General features: G+C 38.0%; 1 protein-coding gene across 1 annotated transcript in view; it reads right to left on the bottom strand.

Annotated features, from left to right (window-relative positions):
* The window catches only part of ZNF106 (zinc finger protein 106), a 59406-nt gene that overhangs the window by 18085 nt on the left and 18113 nt on the right, over positions 1-23208 (bottom strand). Inside the window, exons 5-14 of the mRNA XM_012728541.1 lie at positions 17505-17705; positions 12507-14696; positions 10904-11507; positions 9586-9655; positions 6262-6416; positions 6118-6178; positions 5509-5850; positions 2267-3044; positions 1879-1934; positions 801-946 (exon numbers count right to left, since the gene is read on the bottom strand). Of these exons, the coding sequence (XP_012583995.1) occupies positions 801-946; positions 1879-1934; positions 2267-3044; positions 5509-5850; positions 6118-6178; positions 6262-6416; positions 9586-9655; positions 10904-11507; positions 12507-14696; positions 17505-17705 (4603 nt within the window). The remainder of the gene's footprint in view (positions 1-800; positions 947-1878; positions 1935-2266; positions 3045-5508; positions 5851-6117; positions 6179-6261; positions 6417-9585; positions 9656-10903; positions 11508-12506; positions 14697-17504; positions 17706-23208) is intronic.

The following is a 23208-nucleotide window of genomic DNA, read 5'->3' as shown; positions in this document are numbered from 1 at the left end:
ATAACACTTAGTATATACATACACACACATACACACACACTCACCCTGTAAATTAGAGCTGAAGCCAATCCCCCATATCTTACACTAATACCTCCTGGTACCAGCATTGTGTCCTGTAGTCATGCCCATTGCCTTACATCATTAAGCTAAAGGAAACCATATACCTGCTGCCTATAACAAACACATTCCCTTGGCTCATTACCTAACCTTTTCACAGCGTCAGTAATTCCAATACTTTAAAGGTGTTCAGATGACAGAATTTTCCTAAAGTTTCTTGGCTATCGTTATTAGACAGAATTAATTTGATATAGACATATTCAAACATTCATTCTGTGAAGTGACACTAAAAAGGGATGAGTTATACAAAGTGTGATATAAGAGAGGAGGGCTGCTCTCCATAATAACTCAATCAATTTCAGGGAGAATGAATGTCTACTCTTAAGATTTCCCCTATATTCATTCCATTCCAATTCTATTATGTAGCAGACATGTGACCTCATCACCAACTCCAGGGCTGTGACCTGGCTGTTGCAATCTCATCTCCCTTGCCCAGATATCTATTCAGGGAGTAAAGGACTGGACCTTTTTTCTGGTCTTGGGGACCCCAGGAACTCCTGGCATCTACATGTGAGCAAACTAGCTTTAAGAAGAGAAAGCAGAGTGGAAAGACAGAAAGCATCTAAAGTCAGTCTAAAACCCAACTATACCACTGAACAGCAAATAAAGTCCCCTATTTAAGGGAGTTGGACTCTTTTACACCTGTAACCAACTAAAATATTCAAACTGATTTGTCAACTTACCACCAGATTGTAAGCTCGGACAGTTTTATCTGCTGAACAGGTATACAATAAGTTTCCAAATATTTGAATTGCATTAACTGCAGCTTGGTGCCCCTCAAAACTCCCTTCTGTGGGTTCATCATCATCTCCTGGCTCTGAAGAAATTTCTAGAAAACAAGAATGTGTTTCAGAGACTTGTCCGCTTGTGTCTTTAAAGATCCTAAAAAATCAAAACCATTATATAAAAAGTGGTCCTAACATTCTTCTTCAAGCCAAATTTCCCTACCAAAATGCCATATTACTTACTCATGAGTGTCATGAGAAGGCTAAAAAGGTCTTCCACTTAGAAAAATGGAAGATACTTTTGAGTGACACACAGGAGACATCCAGTCTCCTGTGCTGCCACTTATTTCCTTGTATAAGGAATTATTCTTTAAAAGCAGTTCCTAAAATAAACTCATACCATTCATAGTAACACAGATGGAGATACAGTGGATTATGCTCAGTGAAATAAGCCAGAAGCAAAAAGAAAAATATCAGATGGTTTTCACTTATAGGAAGAATATAGGGGAAGCAAATAAGGGATCAGGGGGGAAAAATAATAACAATAACAACAAAAAAAGCAGGCAACTATAAATCAAAGACATTCTTGCAAGGGAGGGAGAGAGAAACAGGATCAAAACTGGGGCAGGAAAAGTACAAGGGACTATGTGATGGTCACAGGTGAACTGTTGGTAGAAATTTTATGGGGAATACACCTGAGAAAAAAGTATACATTGTACAAAATGAACAATGATGTAATATATAGAGACAGATAAACACACACATATAAATTTTAGAAATAAAAGCAGTTCCTTCCAAAAAACCTAGAATAACTAAACCTTAATGCTACTGATAGCTGGTTGAATAAATGAGCCAGAAAAGTGAGATATGAGTCAGAAACGGAAAAGACCAGAATATAAGGATTTAGGGCAACTTTAGGTGACAGCCCTCAAACCCTACTCTAAAAGCATAATTAAACAGAGTTAAGCCCTGGCACTAGTATTTACAAGCTTTTTTTCTGTGGTTAACTTAAATAAAACAGGGAACAACCATATACCTGAAGAGTGCTTTGATCCTTTTATAGAAGAGATCACCGTCTGAGTTTCTGCCACACTACAAAATAACAGCAAAAGTCTTAATATATGTGTGAACACGTCAGGTAATAACTTAAATTTTCCTGACTCAAACATTCTAACTCAAACAATGAGCAAAGTAGAAGTGATGATATAAGACATTAGTTTCTCCACTTAAATTTTTACAGAAAGGAGACAAAACAGTAAATATAGATGACCCAAAAGAGGAAGGGGGAAAATCTCCATTGGCAAGGTTTGACTCTACAATATTTTACATCCATTTGAGTCTTTTAAAAATTTTTATTCATAACAAAAATTTTACTTTTTTAAGAAAGAAAGAAAGCTATTCTGATTGGACCAATCCATCTTTACCTTACAGGGATGCCATCTTTATTGCGAGTGACAATCTCACTGGTTGAGCTTACTTCATCACAGCCAGAACGAGAGGTTTCTAATGAGTTTTGCTCTGTGGAATGCCAAACATCCTTTTTAGATGGGCTGTCCGGCTTTTCTTCTCCAGATTCAGAAGAATCGATAGATACTACTACAAACTGAGGATTAGGGATTTCTAAAACTTCCAGAGATGAGTCACTATCTGGCTCATCTCTGACACTCTCTTGTTCTGGGCCAGTTCTATCTTCCCAGGTGGAGGTTGTTACTTTCCCCCCTTTAGGTGACTTTCCAGTTTTCACTTTTCTTACAGGCTTAGCAGTAAATATATCCTGTTCAGTGTCACTGTTCTCAGGTACATGGGTGGCCCGTAAAGTTTTCTTCTTCCTAAGTTTCTTCTTTTTCTTGTTTCCTCTAGTTTCAGCTGATGTCAGAGTAGACTCTGCCTGTTGTTCAGGCTGGTCAGCTGGAGAGTGAGGCTCTTTCTCTATAGGGGTTTCTGAAGCAAAGGACAATCTTGGAAAAATACTGGTACAGGCTTCAGACCCACTGTTTCCCTTGGCTGGCTCTTCGCCTTCTTTATTTAGGGCAGGAGAACCAATTGATTGGGAAGAGGGGACATTTTCTCTGTTTCTGGAATTTCTTTGCTCCATGGAAAACTTCAGTTCTTGGCTAGGTTCATGGAAATTTTCCCTTAGTTCTGATACAGACAATGGTGGTGTGATCTCTGGATAAACTGGACCACTGTCAGTGATCTCTCCTGATTGAGAAGAAAAAAATTATTGCATATTTCATTGTGCCTGCTTTTTATAGTCATAAACTACAAATATTGATCATTGATGAATCTTTGACATTCTGATGCTATGTTTTCCAAACCAAGACAATGAAACTATTCATCTCACTCGTCAGACCTTTCTATTGCAGACCTTAGTAAGCTTTGTCTTGCAGTAGTCTCAAAAATGGCATACATTTTCTTAGACCCTAGCAAAGCACCCAACGGGCAGGGGTTATTTTTATTGATCTTCTTTCTAATTTGAAAGTCTACGTATCAAGCATTTTTTAGTAGATACTTCAATATCTGTACTTCAATATCTACTTAAATAAAGTGTTTTCACCTTCATAGTTCATAAATTTTACTGCTTGACCTGCACATCATCCAATTTGGCTATATACTACTAGTTAAGTTAGCTCACTTGAAAAATATCTATTTTTTTTACTGTTATTTCATATGTAAGAATTTAAACATGAAATAAGCACAAAGATATACAATGTAGTGTTATACAGAGTACTAAAGAAGAGGAAAAGTCCTATTTTCAAAGGAGATCATGTAAACTACTATATATACATGATTATGCAACTTCTCAAATACTATGCAAATACTAAAATAAAAATGTTTAGATTAATTTTTTTATGACACAGGAAAATGATCATGATATATTACATGGAAAAAATGTCAAGTTATAACAATCATTTCCCTTTGTATAAAGTCTACATGTAAACACATTTATGATTTAAGACTGAAATACATCTTTATATTTTTACAGTTCTCCAACATATTACAATACTGTGAATTACTTTAGCAATCAGAAGAAATGATAAAAGCTATTTTTTTTAAATTAGCTTAAAAAGTGAACAGTGACTATTCAGTTTTTAATGCTAAATACTTTCATATAAAAGTGATAAAATTCAACATAAAATATACACTTGATAGAGATTTCTAGATTTGTGTTGTAATAGGCAGTAAAACCTAATATCGTTCTTCAGACCTCTTCAGTTTTGCCCAAAACAAACAAAAAAAAACCACACAATACCAGTTTATTTACTTTTTTTTTTAAAGAATTATTCCTTTATTGTAAGATTTGTATTTATTTTGTGTAGAAGAACTAGGGTATAGGCTAAAGGTGCAGGGGAGGTGGGGTAAAGAGGATTCACTAGAAATGGATTAGGGAGCAAAACAGGTGGATTTACTGAAATACACTGTGAAGGCAAGCAGCAGGTGAGACGAAAGAGATCTGCTGTACCTTAGGTGGGTCAGCTCTCTGGCTAGGAATTGAACTCAGGCCATTGCAGTGGGCCGTCATGGTGGTAGTGCTGAGACTTAACCCCTAGGCCACCAGGGAGGTCCCAGTTTACTTGCTTTTTATTTTATTTTTTTAAAGATTTGTTTATTTATGCATATAAGAACTGAAGTTCAGGCCAGAGGTACAGGGACTGAGAGGATTCATCAGAGACAGAGTGGGGAGCAGAACAGGCAGATGTACTGAAATACATTGCTGAGGGGAGCAGTGAACAGGTCAGGAGAGGTCTGTCGCACCATGTGGGTTATCTCCCTGGCCGAGGATTGAACTTGTGCTGCAGTAACTGTGGAGAATATTTTAGTGTTGTGCATTAACCTGTTGTGCCACCAGGGAGGGCCTTTATTTGCTTTTATTTAATTTTCAAGGTAACACTATCTGGTCATGCAAGCTTCAGATAGATTTTAAATACCTTAGTAGTTATTTCCAAATGGTAAATAGGTAAGTGTTATTTTATGAAAATTTCTCAAAATCACCCAAATTCCTATTTGGAATTCAAATCATAGAGCTGTTCTGCCTTTTGTCATTGACATCTACCTCTCAGGTTTATTATATCAGTCGTAATTCCTAGAAAGAAATCCAGATGTATCTTATCTAGAAAACTAATCAACATCGACCACCTTTATCTCACAAAGACCAATTATTTCTCTGTACTAATCCTAATAAACAGAATCTCATAGGTGTTAATATAAAGTCAATTTGGTAATTCTAGATTAAATTAGGGGAAAATTTACTGAAATTTAAAAATTCTCCTGAATGAAGGAAATTTCCAAAAAAGTTCATCATAGTGCCTTTAGATTTTTTTAAAAAAAGATTTATTTATTTATTCATTGCATAGAACTGAGGTATGGGGGGGGGGTGAGGGAATTCACCAGAGACAAAGTGGGGAGCAGAACAGATGGATTTATTGAAATACACTGCTGAGGGGAGCATGGGTGAGAGGTAGGCCGCGCCGTATGTGGGTCAGCTCCCTGGCTGGGATCAAAGTCAGACCATTGTGGTTATAGCACTGAGACTTAACTCCTAGACCACCAGGGAGGCCCCATTACATTTAGATTTAATGGGTTAAGTATGACTTTTCATCACTATTATAGAACAACCCTAGGCCCACTACAAGCTTGCTCTGCACCCAGAGAAAAGTTTACATACTATTAGCTTGCAGTAATTCCTTGGTCACACTGCAGGCTGAGCTTCCTGAGACAGCATTCACGTTCTCATCTTGCTCAGGAGACATGGGTTCTTGTTTAATCTGAACTGATGAGTCTGGAGCAGGAACACCTCCATGGACTTGGAAAGTAGGAGGTGGGGTTACTTGGAGAGGGGCTCCAGTGGATGATGGAGACACATGAGAAGATGGAGACTCCAGAAACACTGGGAAAAAGGGAGTAGGCAGCAGCGTAGCATCAGCAGACGTCTGAGGTCTACTGTTCCTTTGTTCTTGGATAAGGCTACAGGGAACCTGGTCTGGATGCTCAGAAGGTTCGTATGTCTCTAGAATAGGAAACAATGCAAAAACGTCACCTGAAACGTCATTAACTTTGAGCCAGTTAGTATTTTTAAAAACTACAAGAGAATTTTAAAGTTTCTCAAAATAAATTGTCATATAATCACCAGAGACAGAAGAGGAACTAATATTCCAATGTTCAAATTTTAAGTGATTTATGCAAAGTCCTATAGGCACATACAAAATGACATCATTTGAACTCATGTCTTGATTCCAAACTAAGACACTATATAGCATGTGATCTCCCCAAATACCTTGTAATCCCTGTAGAATCTGTATTCTATGGGTCCTCAGTGCACTCATCTCCATAGTTATCTAAAAAGAGAGTATTTTGTTAAGCATTTTGATATTCAATTTTTGAGATGACCCATTTTATTAAATGTTCCATCTGCTATTACCTGCTGCTTGAGCATAAGTAGCCTCTGAACTTCAACGTAAGCTGTCTGAAGTGCTGCACGGGCTTGCAAAAGATTGTTATCCATGCACTGTAATGATTTGCTTAGTTCTTCCTCCCTTAAAGAAATATTCAGCAGTTGGTCAACCTGAGAACGTTCTGTCAAGAAAAAAATATATATATCATAAGGTTCAATTTGATACTGGAGGCTTTTTTTTTTTTTTTAAGATTTATTTATTTATACATACAGGCCAGAGGTGCAGGGGTAGTGAGAGAGTTCAGCAGAGAAAGGCAGATCATCAAAGTACACTGCTGAGGGGAGCAGCGGGCGGGTCAGGAGAGGTCTGCCACGCCATGTGGATCACCTCCGGGGCAGGCGGGGATCGAACTCATGCAGAAGTGGCTTTAGCTTTTTAGTGCTGTGCTTTAACCCGCTGCATTGAGGCTTCTTTTTAAATAATATAGCTCCTCCAAAGATGGAGCCACATCAAATTATCTAGGATAAGCCTTTATTCTCCCCCCACCCTTCCTGCAATCCCCAATAGGTCAGTAGAGACTCATCCAAACTCATAGTCAAGCCAGATGCTGCCAGAGCTAGAATCAAAAGTGACAACTGGTAAGATGGTGTCTTCTAACTAGAACAACCACTATGGGAAACTGTTGGGAGGTTCCTCAAACTGCCAAACATGGAGCTTCCATATGACCCAGCAATCCCACTCCTAGGTATTACCCAAAAGACACAAAAACACTGATTGAAAAAGATACCTGCACCCCCATGTTTATTGCTGCTTTATTCACAATTGGAAAGACATGGAAACAGCCCAAGTGTCCAAAAATGGATGACTGGATTAAAAAGATGTGGTACATATACACGGAATATTACTCAAAAACCAAAAAAATAAATAAATAAACACATATCTTTTGCAGCAACATGGAGGGAAATGGAAAAGACTATGCTTAGTGAAATAAGCCAGAAAGGAAAGGAAAAATACCAGATGGTTTCTCTCATAGCAGGAATATAATGGAACAGGCGAGAAAATAATGATAATGATGAACAGCTATATACCAGAGACATTTTGTGGGGGTGGAGTGGGGAACGGGATGAAGAACAGTTGGGGGAGAGAAATGCACTGAACTATGGTGATGGCACATGGGTGATTTGGTGATGGGAAGCCGCGAGGATTGCAACTGAGATGGAAAAATGCACAAAAAGATGAAAAAAAAAAAGATAATGTCTTCTAGATTCAAGTACACCACCACTGCATAATACTACTTTACCTAATTATCATCTTCTATCATTAGCTTTTCAAGAGAAGTTGCTGTTTCTGGCAAATCAATTCCCATTCTTCTTTTATCTACCAACATCTTTACCCAGGGTTTTGTTTACTTTGGATACAGGACCTGAACTGCTTGTGTTCTGCCCTCACAATCCATATTTTCCTAGTCTGTGTGTTACTGAAAAGATTCTCCTTACTGTGGGCCAGGGGTCCAATGACTATAATGGAGAATTGAGGGTGCCTTGTGGTGGGTGGCACGATGTGGTGTGGTACTATACCTTTGAAAAAGTCTGTACCCCTAAATCATATATAGTTTTCCTCAACAAAAAATGAGACACTTTTGGAGCCCTCCTTGGTGGCACAAAGGGTTATGTCTCAACATTATAAGGCTCAAGGCAGCCACTGCCATGCAAGTTCAATCCCTGGCCAGGCAAGGGACTAGCCCACATGGCATACCAGACCTCTCTGTTTCACTAAAAAATTAGTTTGTCTTTACTAGTGTAGGCTTCCTTAAAAAAAAAAAAAAGACACACACACACACACGTGTGTGTGTGTGTGTGTAATGGCTTTGAGATAGTACCTTTAAGTTATTTTATTTATTTATTTTTTAAAGATTTATTTATTTGTACATACAGAACTGGGGTACAGGCCAGAGGCTTAGGGGTGGCGAGAGGCTTCACCAGAGACAGAGTGGGGAGCAGAACAGGCAGATCGACGAAGTACACTGCTGAGGGGAGCAGCGGGCGGGTCAGGAGAGGTCTGCTGCGCCATGTGGTCACCTCCGGGGCAGGCGGGAATCGAACTCATGAGGAAGTGGCTTCAGCTTCTCAGTGCAGTGCTTTAACCTGCTGCGCCACTAGGGAGGGCCCTAAGTTATTTTATTTTTTTAAAGGTTTATGCATACAGTACTGGGGTACAGGCCAGAGATTCAGGGGGTGAAAGGACTCACCAGAGACAGAGTAGGGAGCAGAACAGGAAGATGTACTGAAATACACTGTTGAGGGAAGTGGTGGGTGGATCAGGAGAGGTCTGCCACGCCATGTAGGTCACCTCCCTGGTCACGGATCAAACTTGTGCTGTAGTGGCTGCGATAGCTTCTTACTGCTATGCTTTAACCCACTGCGCCACCAGGGAGGGCCCAAGTTATTTTAAATAGAATGTTCTGCTGTGTATATCTGTCATCTTCATGTTTGTCTATTTCCCATTCAGTATGTCAAGACCTCTCCCCTAAATATCAACTAGATCATTCTAGTTGGTATCTCTAATGTCCTTTTAACTCCAAGGATACAAAACAAAATGTCATTCTCTACCCTCCTACAACTCTCAGGAATTTTCTAGTTCTATAGGTGATACCACCATCCACACAGCTCACCCACTCAGAACTAGGGTCATACTTGATTGCTACCTTATCCAACATAGCCCACCACCCAATGCTCAGCCAATCACTTCCCTTCCTAGTCCTTGTACTGAAACTCATTTAGAATCAGTAGAAAACAAAAGGTGTACAAGCATATCAGTCAAGAAATCACATTAATAACTTCTCTCCTTAATTCATATAGAAAAATAATCAAGGTGTTTCAAAATGAAAAATGGGAGAAATGTTCATAATTTACCAAGAGGAGCAAACTTTTTACTAAATGGCCTCTTTTTTTTTGCATTAAAAGGTCCCAAAAGTCCCTCCCCACCACTGACTCACCCACCTACACCACATCGATTTTTTAATCACTGCCAACTGATTGATTTATTGGGAGCAAATTAATAGACCATTTTGGAAACAAACCAAAAAAAGTCCCAGAGATTTTCTGGCTTTATACTGAAATCAATTTATCCACGACATTTAAACTTTTGCTTACAGGTTTATATGACATGATTCTATACCTGGAACTGAATGTAGTAGAAAATTAAACTTTCCTATGCAAATAAGATGAGAAAGGGGAAAAAAAATAGCCAATCAGTGTTTGATAACTATAAGTTATACATAATGTCAAGTTGTCAAAAAGCTGAATTGATGTATGAACACTTTCTTTCTACATGAGTATTTTGCACTATACCTTTCTTTCCTTTAATTTTCCTTCTTTTGTTTTTCCTCTCAAGACTTGGAAGTTCAGGAGAAGATCCATCCTGTGGAGATAAAGAAGACCAAATGGTGTGTCTATGAAGGCCATTATCCAGAAGAGGAAAGAAGCATCAATTCTATGACAGTCATACATTATTCTTCATTATATATTATATTCTTCATCTCTAACAAGCTAGTATAAGTCTCATACACACGGTAAGAGCTCATGTACCTGTTGAATTAATATATCTGATTTAAAAAAAGATTCCAAAGTCAAGTACCTTCCTAGCACCTGCAGATGGGAAAATCATGAGGCTTAGACAAGGCATTTCAAGTTGTTAAGCAAGGGATAGATAGCAATACAGACAAAGCTGGTGATATATATATATATATATATATATATATATATATATATATATATGTCTGATTCATCTTGGCACAGTTTCTATATTAAATTTTAGCAAAAAGATCTTTATAACAAAAAACTGAACAGTCTATGAGACAAGCCCCAGCACAATCAGCTTTATCATAGAAAATCTCTCATTTGATAATGTCCACCAGTGTCAAAGAAGCAGAGTTGTAATTTGAACCCAGACCTACAAACCATGTCCTTGACTACTTGGCTATATTGGGTCAATATTAAGGAAATAGCCCATTCCCTCACAGTGCCAGATCCAAACTATATCACCACCAGCAACTCTTTCTTTCCAGAAATAGCTCCTGAGTGGGCTATTAGTGACAGAGAGGTCAGAAAGGAAGTGGTATGAGTGAAGGAATGGATTTTGAAAGGGCCAGACTGAGTTACTACAGTACAAAAGATAGGTAATAGAGACTCAGAATATGTCTAAGACTATGCTCACGTAGATGCACTCTAACAGTACTACAACTACCTTAGTGTTAAGCCCACCAGTGCTGGATCCAGCAAGTATACATGACCTACAAATGGAACACTGGAATGTTTTTCTTCAGCAGCAGTTCAGAATGCATCATGGAAACAGATAAGGTTACAGTCGAAGATGTGTCTTACTCCTTGGTCAGGTGACACAAAGAATCACTGGCTTGGAGACAGACTAGTTTTAGAGATGACTTCATATTTTCCTAGTACTGTACATTCATATTTAATTACATCTAACTTAGTAGAATTACTAAGTGAAAGAAACTAGTAGGACAAGAATATGAAACCAAGAATAGAGACTCACATATCCTCTATTCCAGAGCAGAGAGAACCACAACCCCAGAAAGTAAAGAAAAATTAAACAATTAAATCCTTCTCATAATAATTAAGTCACTGCAAGAAACGGAATCATACTTACTCCAGTGGCTCTTCGTTTCTTTCTAATACCCTGGCTGTCATTTTGTTCAGCACCCGAGGTACAGCTACTATCTGTGGCTGCATCTGCCAAACTGGAGACTGCAAGGGCCGGGGATGCATTTGATGATAAAGAATTTCCTTCTCCATTACTCTCCTGGGCATTCTGATTCTCTGAAGGTGGTACAGGACTATCCTGACTGTTCAGGTCTTTTGCAAAATGCATCAAAGGTACAGCATGATCGGAAGATAACTGAGCACTATGTCGCCTTCGGGCAGTAATATTTTCAGCCCTTTCTGAGGCAGCCAGAGGTGTCACTTCCTGCTTGAGTCCCATGGTTGCGGCCCTCAATGAGTTACTGGGTGAAATTTGCTGAGGCTCGTTTTCTTTGCCTGTACCTTCCTCACTGAAGAAGTTATACATGGAAGGAGCCCTGTCCATGATCACGCTGCTCTCAGAAAGGCTTCGTTTCCTTGCCAACCCAGGGGATGAAGAAATGGAAATACCTTCCCACTGGAATCCTTCTAGATTGGACAGATCAGGTTCTCCATCCAAATCTAAGACCTCTTGCTCATTTTGAACTAGAGGCACCATTTCTATGCCAAACCTTGAAAGAAAGAAAAATCATCCATCAGACATGGTTGGAGGACGAGGGAACCACCTATTGTGCTGGGTTCTGTTAAGCACAGGGGTTACAGACATAAATAGGATGAGTTCTGATCTCAAGGAACTTACACTCTACTAAGAATGCCAGACATAAAGTAATCAACTATAAATACTGTAATATACCAAGTCCTTGAGAATGGTATACAACTGTGAGAATACATTTGAAGGAATAAAACATGAGGGTCTTATTTAATATGCAGATCCAACCCAACAACTAATATATAATCTTTTAACAGCAAGCAAAGCAAAACAAACAAAAATGTTTATCAGCATTCATATGAGCCAGGCTCTACACTAAGAACTTCTTAAACTCAGTAATACAAGTTATGGAAAAGAGAGGGGAGCACAATAAAATGTTATTTCGACAAGGACAGAAATTCAAGCTTGGAAGTCTATGTTATAATAATACAGCAGGATTATTTTCAAGTAACAAAGCTATACCTAAAGGCTGATTCACATTCTTATAAATTTAGTACTTCAACTTAAGATGAATGTCCAAAATATTACATTCATCTGAATTATTTTGTGACAACAAATACAATGTTCAGAGTACATGCAGGTTAGCTATCCACAGGTTTTAGTAAAAGGTAACAAGCATTATTACACTTTAAAAGTTGTTCTACTTCTTAAGCCCTAGAGACAGGAAAAGATTTATAAATAAAATTTATGCTGTCCCTTTCTAGCCCCTACAATGAAAGAGCTGAATTTCTAATCATTTTCCCTTATGTCCCAATCTCTTTTCTCAGAAGTAGTGTGCTGCTTTCAATTTGAATTCCCTACTGGGGAAAATTTTATTTCATTTGTTACAAAGTGGCAGTCAGTCAGTATTTAAACCAAACATCTACAATGTATGTTCTTTTTGCAAACATTTAATCAAAAGTAACAAGGGTCAAAGAATAAGTTTAAAAGAAAGGAAAGTGGATACTGAAAAGAGACACACCTGGGCAAGCCTTTGCCTAGCTCTTGCTTTTTCTTGGTTACTTGCTGAATGACCTGCTCCCAGTTGACATTTCTCCGAGATGCATTTAGAATCTGCCGAAGGGTTGGCTTGAGTCCAGATTCCTTCTCTGTCTCACTCTTTCGATGTCCACTAATATTGCGAATGCGGCGAGCACTGTTGAGGTTTGGCTCAGGAAGGTGTGATCCAGTTTTGCTCTTCAAACTAATGTGGCGGGTTAGATCTCTCTGGAGTGAGGCGGGAAAGCCAAGTTTACTTAGTTCAGGCAGGAGAGGGCCTGCAGGCTGACCTATATCACTTTTTTGAAGCTCTACATCCAAACTAGTACTCTCAAATCCTTCTGTTTCATATGATACTGGAGATTTTATTGGGTCATCAACCTGTGCATCTTCTAGAGAGGTTTTCAAGTTCAAGTCCAGCAGTAAGCTAGAGTGTGGACTAGCTACAGGTGTCATTTGTAATTCAGGCTGTTTCTGGTGAACAGCTGGGTTAAATGAGGAAGTGGAGAGTTTTCTAGATGTGCTCAGGTTTTGGTCTTCCCCTTCTTTTTCATCAGTAGCATGGGTGTTGCTGCTGGATAAAACTTCTGTGGTTGAAGAGCTCGTGGTTCCAATTTTTCCTACATGCTTTTCTAGGTCAGATATATCTCCATCACTTTCATCTTCTAATGAGCGGACTTGAAACTCAATCTTCAAAGATCCTTTTTCAGACTCTTCCACATTCCTACTTCCTTTTGCATAGTTCCTGGTCCTTTTAGAAGTGCTCAGAAGAGGACTTTGCAATGACTCAAGACTGGGTAGCACCTCTTTGGCTTTTTGTAACGTATCACTTAAATTTTCATCCGGTTCCTTTTGAGTGCCCAGTGTACTTTTATTCCCTTTTGAGACACGAGGGCATGAACCATGCGATTTGGATAGGTATGGACTGTTACTGTCTTCCATAATGGGTTTGTTCAAGTGATTTGACTTTTCCCCAGGGAGAAAAGAATTTGTTTTCGTGGTTTTTGAGGAATTCTTTGAGCCCTGCATTTGAGGAATTGGTTTGGTGACTGGAGTTGGAAGGAGTGCGGGTTTTAATGATGGCATCTTATTTAAGTTAGGCTCATGTTCAGGTTTTTCTGTAATGGGATAATCTCCCACCACCTCATAGGAAGTAATACAGTCAGAAGTGGCTTTGTGTTTAAGAGATTCCATATGTGTTTCTTTTTGGGTTTTCAGTGTAGGGGAGTTATTTTTTTCATCAGTTTGGGGCTCTTGTGTTCCTGTGGCTGCCAAACTAAAACCAAAGAAAGGTCTGTCTGTCATTTCTGACTTGTTACCAGTGGCTTCTTTTACTCCTGACTGTGAATCCAAAGCCTTCTGGGTAGGATAGGGAGTCCAGCGACGGACCCTTTCCCTGGCTACACTGCTGTTCTTCCCAGCACTTTTGGAAGCTACAGTATCTGTATGTTTGGCGGTTTGGCTTTCCAGTTTCTCAAAACTATAGTCAAGTAAGCTTTCTGAAGGAAAAGTATCACTCGTAAATCCTTCAGAAGGACCTCTATATGTTCCCAGTGTACCAACTTTGTCATTTTCTTGCCGCTGCCATTTATATCTCTCTTGATTATATTTGTTTGACTTAGATTTCTTGCTCCATAGCATAGCCATATCTTCCATTTGACAGTTAGAATTTCTGTTTCTTCCTGGTTGAAATTTGTCGCCAGAGGCACTGTAATTCCAACTATTTGTACTACGTGCACTGGATTTCCAGTTTCCGTTACCGCTGTTCATATGCCAACTGGAAAAGCCACCTGTTCCTTCAGAATGCCAACTAGAATTCCTTCCTGTACCATTATGATTCCAATCTACCATTCCATTATTTGAATGCCAACCACCTCCAGTATTACTATGGCTGTGAAACCAAGTTGAGGAGCTTCCTGAGACACCCTTATGCCACCCAGAACATCCTCGTGGTCCACCACTATTCCTTAAAGAATGTTGAAAGCTGTTTTTCCTAGTATTATTAAAACCATCTTTATCCCACTTCCAATCCCGCTGATGAGGTCCACGATGATGCCATGCTGGCTGTCCATAGCTCTCTCTGTCTTGGTAAGGGATTCGATCTTCTCGTCTCCGTTGAGGTCGTCTGTCATCAGAGTTTATTTCTTGGCTACTATGGGAAGATTCTTTTTTTCTGGAAGGAAAAGTGTTTCATTAGTGATTAAAAGACATTCTTATGCTTCCTTTAAAGACATAACCCACCAAATTTCCTTTCCACCTCCCTCCACTGTTATGTAGCATATGGAACAGATCTAGCTCATTCATATTTCTAATAGTAGTTGTTTTCATCTTTGATTGATAATAATCAAATTTCTGTTTTACATTTTACTAACTTAGAAATGAAATAGAGATTTTTGCCCCTATCAAGCAATTACTACTTTTACATTGTGTAACTTGTTAAAAATAACAATTATATTCTGTAGTTATAAGAAGTTATTATAATAAGTATTATAATAAGATATAAGCTATCTTAAGTTCAGCTACTCTAATATTGTGATTTCTCCCGTTTTAAGTTCTTTTCAAAAAACCCAGTTTCTTGATCTATCTTAAATCTTTAAGATTTCTAAGATTTTTACTCTGCACACTTTCATTCAAAAAACTTTTATCAAACATACAGTCAATGACTTCTCGTGGTGAAAGAAAAATTTCACCAGTGTTCCTGAAAGGCTAACAACCCAGCTGAGGAAGTAAGGTCACAAACAACAGTAAAATAGCATATACCAAATAAATAGTACTCAAAAAGTGCTATATGGAGCTCCATGAACTAGAGACTTTTATAAAGATGCCACAGCTGTTTGAACTATTCATGTTAAACGAGGAGTCCACAGAAATGTGTATAAATTTAAGTAGACACCATGTGAATATAAAACTGTTTGTTTTCCAGAGGAAACCACCACTTTCTCCTACAGGTGGCTATGTCTACCCAGTGTTTAGCATATGGGCAGGTGCTCAAAAATTGAGAATTGCTAAAATATAAGTGCATACTAATTATCATACATTTAATATTAAGTATTTTATATAGATTACCTCATTTAATCTCTAAACCCTGAGGCAATCATTCTAATTCCTACTTTTTAGGTAAGGAACAGGAAAGGTTGGATATCTTGTCTGGAGTGAGATAGTAAGTGGTATGGCTGAGACTTGAACCTTGGTTTGAACACTGGTTCTAGAGTCTACACTATTAAGCAATAGGCCTCAATGGATTTAAAGTCCCCAAAGTTCGTAAAGCTGAGTTCCCTTCTCTAAACTAGACTAAAGCTTCTTATGTCTACCTGATTTTGCATACAAATTGGAATTTCTTCCTTTTTTGAGTTAATCATTTCTAAACAGGAGACCCTAAAGCCAAATAACAAGCACTATTACAAGTTGGAAGGATTTTATGCAACCATGAAAACCAAATTGTCACTTCCAAGGATATCACTGACTCATTGAGGAGAATTGGGGGGGAGGGGACCAAATCCACTATAAAGTATAATTCCCAGATCACCATGAATTAGTTAGATAGAAGGGACAACAACTTCATGAAGAAGGGGCCCTCCCTGGTGGCACAGCGGGTTAAAGCACAGCATTGAGAAGCTTAAGCCACTTCCACATGAGTTCGACCCCCGCCTGCCCCGGAGGTGACCACATGGCGCAGCAGACCTCTCCTGACCCGCCCGCTGCTCCCCTCAGCAGTGTGCTTTGTCCATCTGCCTGTTCTGCTCCCCACTCTGTCTCTGGTGAATCCTCTCACCCTCCGCATCTCTGGCCTGTACCCCAGTTCTGTATGAATTAATAAAACTTAAAAAAAAAAACTTCATGAAGAAAAAGGAAAAACAACCTCATTAAGAAATAAGTAGTTAACTTTATAAATAGACCACCAAAGAGGCATATTAGAATACCTGACAGATATTAACTATGATAAGAATGTCTAACTCTTTTATCATCTGATTTAATGTTGAATCATTTACATAAATAAGTTAATGATGGCACAGTGTATAAGAACAAAAATAGAAGCTAGTCTCTGAGAGGCTCCAATCCCCTAAAAGAGGAGAGAGAATAAACTGAAAGTGGTGAGAATGTCATTTGAAGGACTGAGTAACTGAACAATTTAAGAACCATGTTGCTACTCACATTTAGGGACTTGCTCAAAAAACTTTTAACATAAGAGTAAAAAATACTTCCTTTCTTTAATATTCAAATCTTTAACCAGAAATAACATACAGACCAGATACACCCAGCATACAAGAAGGCTCTTTAAAAATTTATTCTGGAATTTGAATTGTTATTCATCATATCCTAAGACTTAAAAAAATTGCCCCACTTCATAGGTGGTTCTATTTCTTTTACTCATATCTGAAATTTTCTGCTTCATTAAGCTCTACAGAACACAGATCAGTCAGGTGAAATTATAAAAGCCTGAGTTACAGGTGCAGATATGAAATTATGTTGTACAGCTGAGAAACTATACTCAAATGATCTTGACATTGTCAAAATATACATTATTCAATATATATTTACCGATGCACTTATACGGGGATAAGTCAAATTTGATAGACGTGCCATGTAAAATCACAAGAGAAAATATTTTTTTCTTAATGACTGTAGTAAGAAATACCACATAATACATATTCAAGTGAATACATATTCAAGTGAAATTTTTGTACTAATAACTTTCCACTAGAAAACTTGGAAACCAAAGGGTTCTAAACACAGCAAAAAATTCAGATATGTAGCAACTACACTAGCTTTCATGTACATACAATTGAGTCAAGCAGAAGAACACAGCAGCTCAAGAAACAATTCCACTACTCTCTTATGCATAGAAAGGCAACTTCAAGCTAAGCTTTATAACTAAGATAAATATGAAAGCGAACAGCTGAAGAGTAAGGAGATGGAAACTGTGTTCCCTACTATGTTCTGTTTCAGACAGACTTTTTTCAAAATCACAATTATTACTCACCGACTTTGTTCTTTCCTTTGTTTTATTAACTGAACAAGTTCTTTGTCAAAATAATCTTCTTCCTCTTCTTCTCCATTTCCATCATCTTCTCGTTCCTGGGCATCAACATTATCTTTGTGCAACTGGCCAGAAATGTGCTTTGCATACGCAGAGAGACCCACTTCTGTGACCCCGCACACTCGGCACTCATGACTACTGTCCCTGGGGAGAGAGGGAGATGAGGGACATTCAATTCTCCCCACTGGCATGGCCCACTCACCAAATTTGTTACAGTTTCCTCTGAACAACAATGCACACTTTGGTACAGTAAAAAATCAGTGATAGTCAATTTCAATGCTCCTTTCATCACTTTTAATAAGCTTGTTCACAAATTACTTTTGCATGAATTTAAGATTGTTTTCCAGCAATCAAGAGGCAATACGCTTTGGAATAATGTAGTTTAGGAGGAGAAATCTTCTTGAGTTGCTGTATTTAAAATCAGAGGAAACATGGTGAAAGGGGAGGCAGGGCAGGGGGCTCAGAGCAAACAGAAGTTGCTCTTGAGCACACCCATGGTGCCAGCTGCACTCAGAAAGCCTGGTGACAGCTCTTACTTTTAATCTCTGGCAAAAGAGCTTTCTCCCAGTGAAAGTTAAGGGGTGGAGAAAGAGTAGGTGGTGTAACCAATCCCAACCGGGTAACTAAAGCGGAACAGCTGGGGCTCTGCCAGGAATGTGAAGATTCCAGACCCCAGGGCAAATGATAGTAGTCTCAGCAAACTTTTTTTGGTCTGGACGATACATGTGATCCACATTCTGCTTCAGAAGGGCTTATTTGAAAGGGAATGGAAAGTATTTCAGTTGTAGGAAGTTAACAGCTGCACTAGGCAAATGTATTTTCTCAAGTTTCAGAACATGCTACAGTTTAGAGAGAGACAATGCCTGGTTCTTAAGAAAGTTGGTAGGCTTGTTTTTTTCCCCCTTTCCTTTCCTATTTAATGGTGTATCTAGTATTTGGCAATTTTAATAAATTCAAGTCTTGAATCAGTGTCTAGAGCTGCTGTAGATAAATAATGTAACTGGTCTTTCAGCTTCCTGAGATCCCTTGGTTGGCTCAGCTGTCTATGCAGTCACTGCTGAGAAACATCTGAGCCCCACAGCACATAATGAATGGGACATTTAATAGGCACTGATTAAACTATCCTTTGTCTTAGGCCTATACTAGTGATATTTTTACATTCCTATGGCAATTTAGAAAACCACAATAGGGGCCTTCCCTGGTGGCACAAAGCACAGCCCTGAAGCTAGCCATGGACACTTCAGCATGATTTCGATACTGGCCGGGGACCTAAATGGTGCAGCAGACCTCTCCTGTCTCGCCTGCTGCTCCCTTCAGCAGTGTATTTCGTTGATCTGCCTGTTCTGCTCCTCACTCTGTCTCTGGTGGGCCTATCACCAACCCTGTACCTCTGGCCTGTACCCCAGAGCAGTATGCATAAATTAATAAATCTTAAAAAAAAAAAAAACCAACTTTGAATCAAAACAAAACAAACCCTTCAAATCTGAATGCAGAGCTGAGGATACCAAAAAGCCTTGGAAGGAAAAAGGAGGGGAGTCTCGTGGACAATTTTGGAGGATTACTGGAGCTTTGGTGGTGGGCATAGTATAAAACATATTTGATACAAAATGATGTAAAAATAAACTATTATATTATTTAAAAAAAAACATATTTGAAGAGGTGTGAACCTATCCTCCTAAAACATACAGTGTTGTGAATCAACTTTACCTTTAAAAAGACATGCTTTGGTAACATTCTTCCAAGTCAGAATTTGAATCAATTAACCAGAAAAGACCCTTAAAATTGTGCCCTCCCTGATGGCACAGCAGGTTAAAGCACAGCACTAAGAAGCTAAAGCCACTTCAGCATGAGTTCGATCCCCACCCTGGAGGTGACCACATGGCGTGGCAGACCTCTCTTGACCTGCCCACTGCTCCCCTCAGCAGTGTACTTTGTCAGTCGGCCTGTTCTGCTCCCCATTCTGTCTTTGGTGAATCCTCTCACCCACCATACCTCTGGCCTGTACGCCAGTTCTGTGAGCATAAATAAATAAATCTTTAAAATATATATACATATATATTGAACAATTACTAATTACAGGCATCAAGCTAAATCTATGAGAACAACAGTCTAGGGTGATAATATATGAACAATGTCCAGTAAGTTTTAAAAAAAGCAAAGTTTTTTTTAACTTTGTAAAACTATAAATAATACTTCAAAAAAGTAGATTACTTTATAGGGATTCACCTTTTTATGGACCTTTGTAACTTTAAATGTTTTGTATATAATATCATCTTTGACATAGATAAATTTTAATGAGTTCTGACCAGATTCCCTGAAAATATCATCATCAACTAAATATCAACATTCTAATTCCTTCTAGTCCTTTAGGAGCTTAAGTATATTATTTTATTTATAGTTTTCCAATATACTTACTACATTTACATTTACATGAAAGAATAATCCTCAACTTTATCCAGCTAACCAGGAATATCCACTCTCTTTTCTCAGTGAATGCTAACTTGAAACAGAAAACAAGCCATTTCTCATAGCAACACGAGTTAAATTTTAATATAAATATAAGTCTATTTATAATAGCAGCACCAGAAGAATCTGAAGACTAACAAAACCTAGAATATAAAATTAACCAGTTTTAACTGTAAAACTATGGAAAATGTTTTAGTCCACATTTGTAACTAAAACTTTATAGAATTTTAAATTTACTGTGGTACCCCTGATCCTACAAGTCACTTTTAAATAAAATCCCTGATTTTAATTTTACTTCTACAATGCAGAGAAATCTTCTCATGTCTTTAAAGATACAACTGGAAGACCATGATGACCAATATTAAAGAATCCAGTAGGTAGTAGTTAATCTGGTTAAAAATAAACATACACGGGCCCTCCCTGGTGGTGCAGCGAGTTAAAGCACTGCACTGAGAAGCTAAAGCCACCTCCACATGAGTTCGATTCCCGCCTGCCCCGGAGGCGACCACATGGTGTGGCAGACCTCTCCTGACCCGCCCGCTGCTCCCCTCAGCAGTGTACTTCCTCGATCTGCCTGTTCTGCTCCCCACTCTGTCTCTGGTGAATCCTCTCACCCTCCGCATCTCTGGCCTGTACCCCAGTTCTGTACGAATAAATAAATCTTTAAAAAAAAAAATAAAAAATAAACATACACAATCATAAACTCTCACACTTTGCAATCCCCAAAACAGAAGCAACGTGACATATGTAATGGACACTCAAACACATAGCTTTAAAACACTTCTGCGCTCCTTACAAGCACAAATATAACTGAAGCTCCAAAGTTATCTGACAGAGGATCTCAAGAAATCCTACCCAGCAGGCTACAGGCAATGAAAGCAACATAAGTTAACATGCTGAACAATTTAATCAAAAGACAAAAATTCCTAATATTTTTCTTAAGAATGAAATCTAGTTTTAGAAAAAGAAAAATGCTTTATAAGAAACTTCAAGAAGAGAAGAAAATCCAACAGTCTATAAGGAAAGAACAGGATAGTTCAGCACATCTCTTGAAAATTCAAATGTATCTGTAGCCAGAACAGCAACTGAGCTGTTCTACATTCAAGATGTGCTCACACTTAGTGTTTGGTAATCAAGGTTTCGAAAAGTGAACAGCAAATAGAATGATATTTTAATGACATTATATTTTCTAATTCTTTATCAATAGCCAGTTAAAATACTTACACCTTTGTTTAAACACATGAAATAACTGTTGGAACAAAACTGTTGCTTTATTTTTTGGCTAATAAAGGAGATACTTTTCCTCAGGGTGTTTAAAGGAGGGCCCAAATTAGCTTCATCCTGTTACCACACAATTTCCTCTCATGTGTGAAAGGCAAAGGCTTGAGATATTCTATCCATAAGCTTTTCTTTATTAAGCTTGCTCTAACTATACCACAGCAGCTGGTTGATAAATAAAGGTTGGTGCCTTTTTAATGGCATCTATTGGTAGAAACTACTTACCGGCTATACCGGCTATCTAAACAAATATTATCAGGAAAAAAATAGGGAAATGTCCCAGAGTACCACAATTGTGAACAAATCAAGACAAGTTATTTCTTATTCAACTTTGCATTCAAAACCTAAAATAAATGCTCTGAATGTTTCTCAACCACAACACAATCAAAAATTAAACTGATACAAAGAGAAACAAAATTTTAACTTTAGGAAGCCAGTAGTTAAGCATAAAATGCAGAGAAAATAATCATAAATTAAAGATAAAAGGGGAAAAAAGGCTGATAATTCATTTTCCCTGTGGTACAAACTAGTGGTAATGAGTAAATACTCCAACTCCATAAATGGTTCTTGAGACTATTTCTTTATAGTCTTGTTGACTGTTTTTCCTTGCTACCTGCTTGCCTTCTCATATGTTACAGGCTAGAAGGCCATATAAAATTGATTAGCACTGTATCTAAAATATAAGTAAATAAATACAAAATGCTTACTTCTGCATAAAGAGTTTGGGTGCAAAACCTGACATTTGTATTGTCAGCTTGGAAGAAACTGGTGCATTCTCCTTTATTATTTGACTATGCTCCAAATAACTGAAAATGGCTGACAAAATCTTCATGGCACAGTTAAGTTGATGGGAGGGAAGAAAGGAAAAACAGAACAATGTACATACAGACCCACCTGTGCAATAAGACAAAATACATGTATGGAAATATAAATGTACACATACATGGAGAAAGAGGTCTGGGTAGAATACACATCACACTGCTCTTTCCTCTAAGCAGGGAATGGGACTTAAGAGAGTGGTGAGAGGACTTTTACTTTTTATGATTTTGTACTGACTTGTGACCATGAATCATCATAAATAGCCAAAATTTCTTAGGAATATTTGAATTAAATAGGGCTTTCATCTTAGAATAAACTGGGCTTCTCTCTTAATGTAATGATCTGATTTGTTTTGTTGGACTGTATAATAACCACAAGTCAATGTTTATTTAAGTAGCCAGAAAAAGGTGAATTCAAAGGAACCTGCTGAAAGTGGGTTTAACTAAGATCACCCATATACAAATAATCAGAAGTTGATTATATTTCATAAGTTTCCAATGATAATGAATAAAACTTCATGTTGTTATAAGGGTTTCTCCACACTCAATGTGAGTGCACCTCTCTTATACTGATGCTAAGTCCTTTCCTTCACAAAGAGACTAAAACTAACTTGAGTGTACTTGATTTAGAAACTATATTCTTTGCCTTTTCAGTATTGCACACTAATTGCATTAAAGTTCCTTTCCATTAAAAGTCACATATGATTTATCTTGATGCTATAGATGGCAGAACCTATATAGAGTGGGCAGGTTTGTGGGTACTGGGGTGCCCCTCTCCTTATCCTGTAAAAAAACCATGGAAAAATTCTACAATATGCGAAACAGAAGCTGGAAGCTTAAGTATATACTAACTTGCCCATACAATCTAAAACTGTACTACTGAAAACACAAATAATTTCAGATGACTTAGGTTGGCACTGAATATTCAGCTTGTAACTATTACTTATAGAATAAGAAATAATCTTTCTTACTCTCCCAGAGTTTTCTCTGCTCAACACTCTCCACAGATGGAAAAAAAAAAAAAAAAAAAAAACAAGGTACAGACAGAAAACCCACATAGAATTTTTTAAAGATGCTTACTTGTC

Source organism: Condylura cristata, unplaced genomic scaffold, assembly GCF_000260355.1.
Source record: "Condylura cristata isolate star-nosed mole 26May11 unplaced genomic scaffold, ConCri1.0 scaffold00023, whole genome shotgun sequence".
In the NCBI taxonomy this organism is placed as follows: domain Eukaryota; kingdom Metazoa; phylum Chordata; class Mammalia; order Eulipotyphla; family Talpidae; genus Condylura; species Condylura cristata.
The sequence above is the reverse complement of the archived record's forward strand: the minus strand, read 5'-3'. Positions and strand labels throughout refer to the sequence as shown.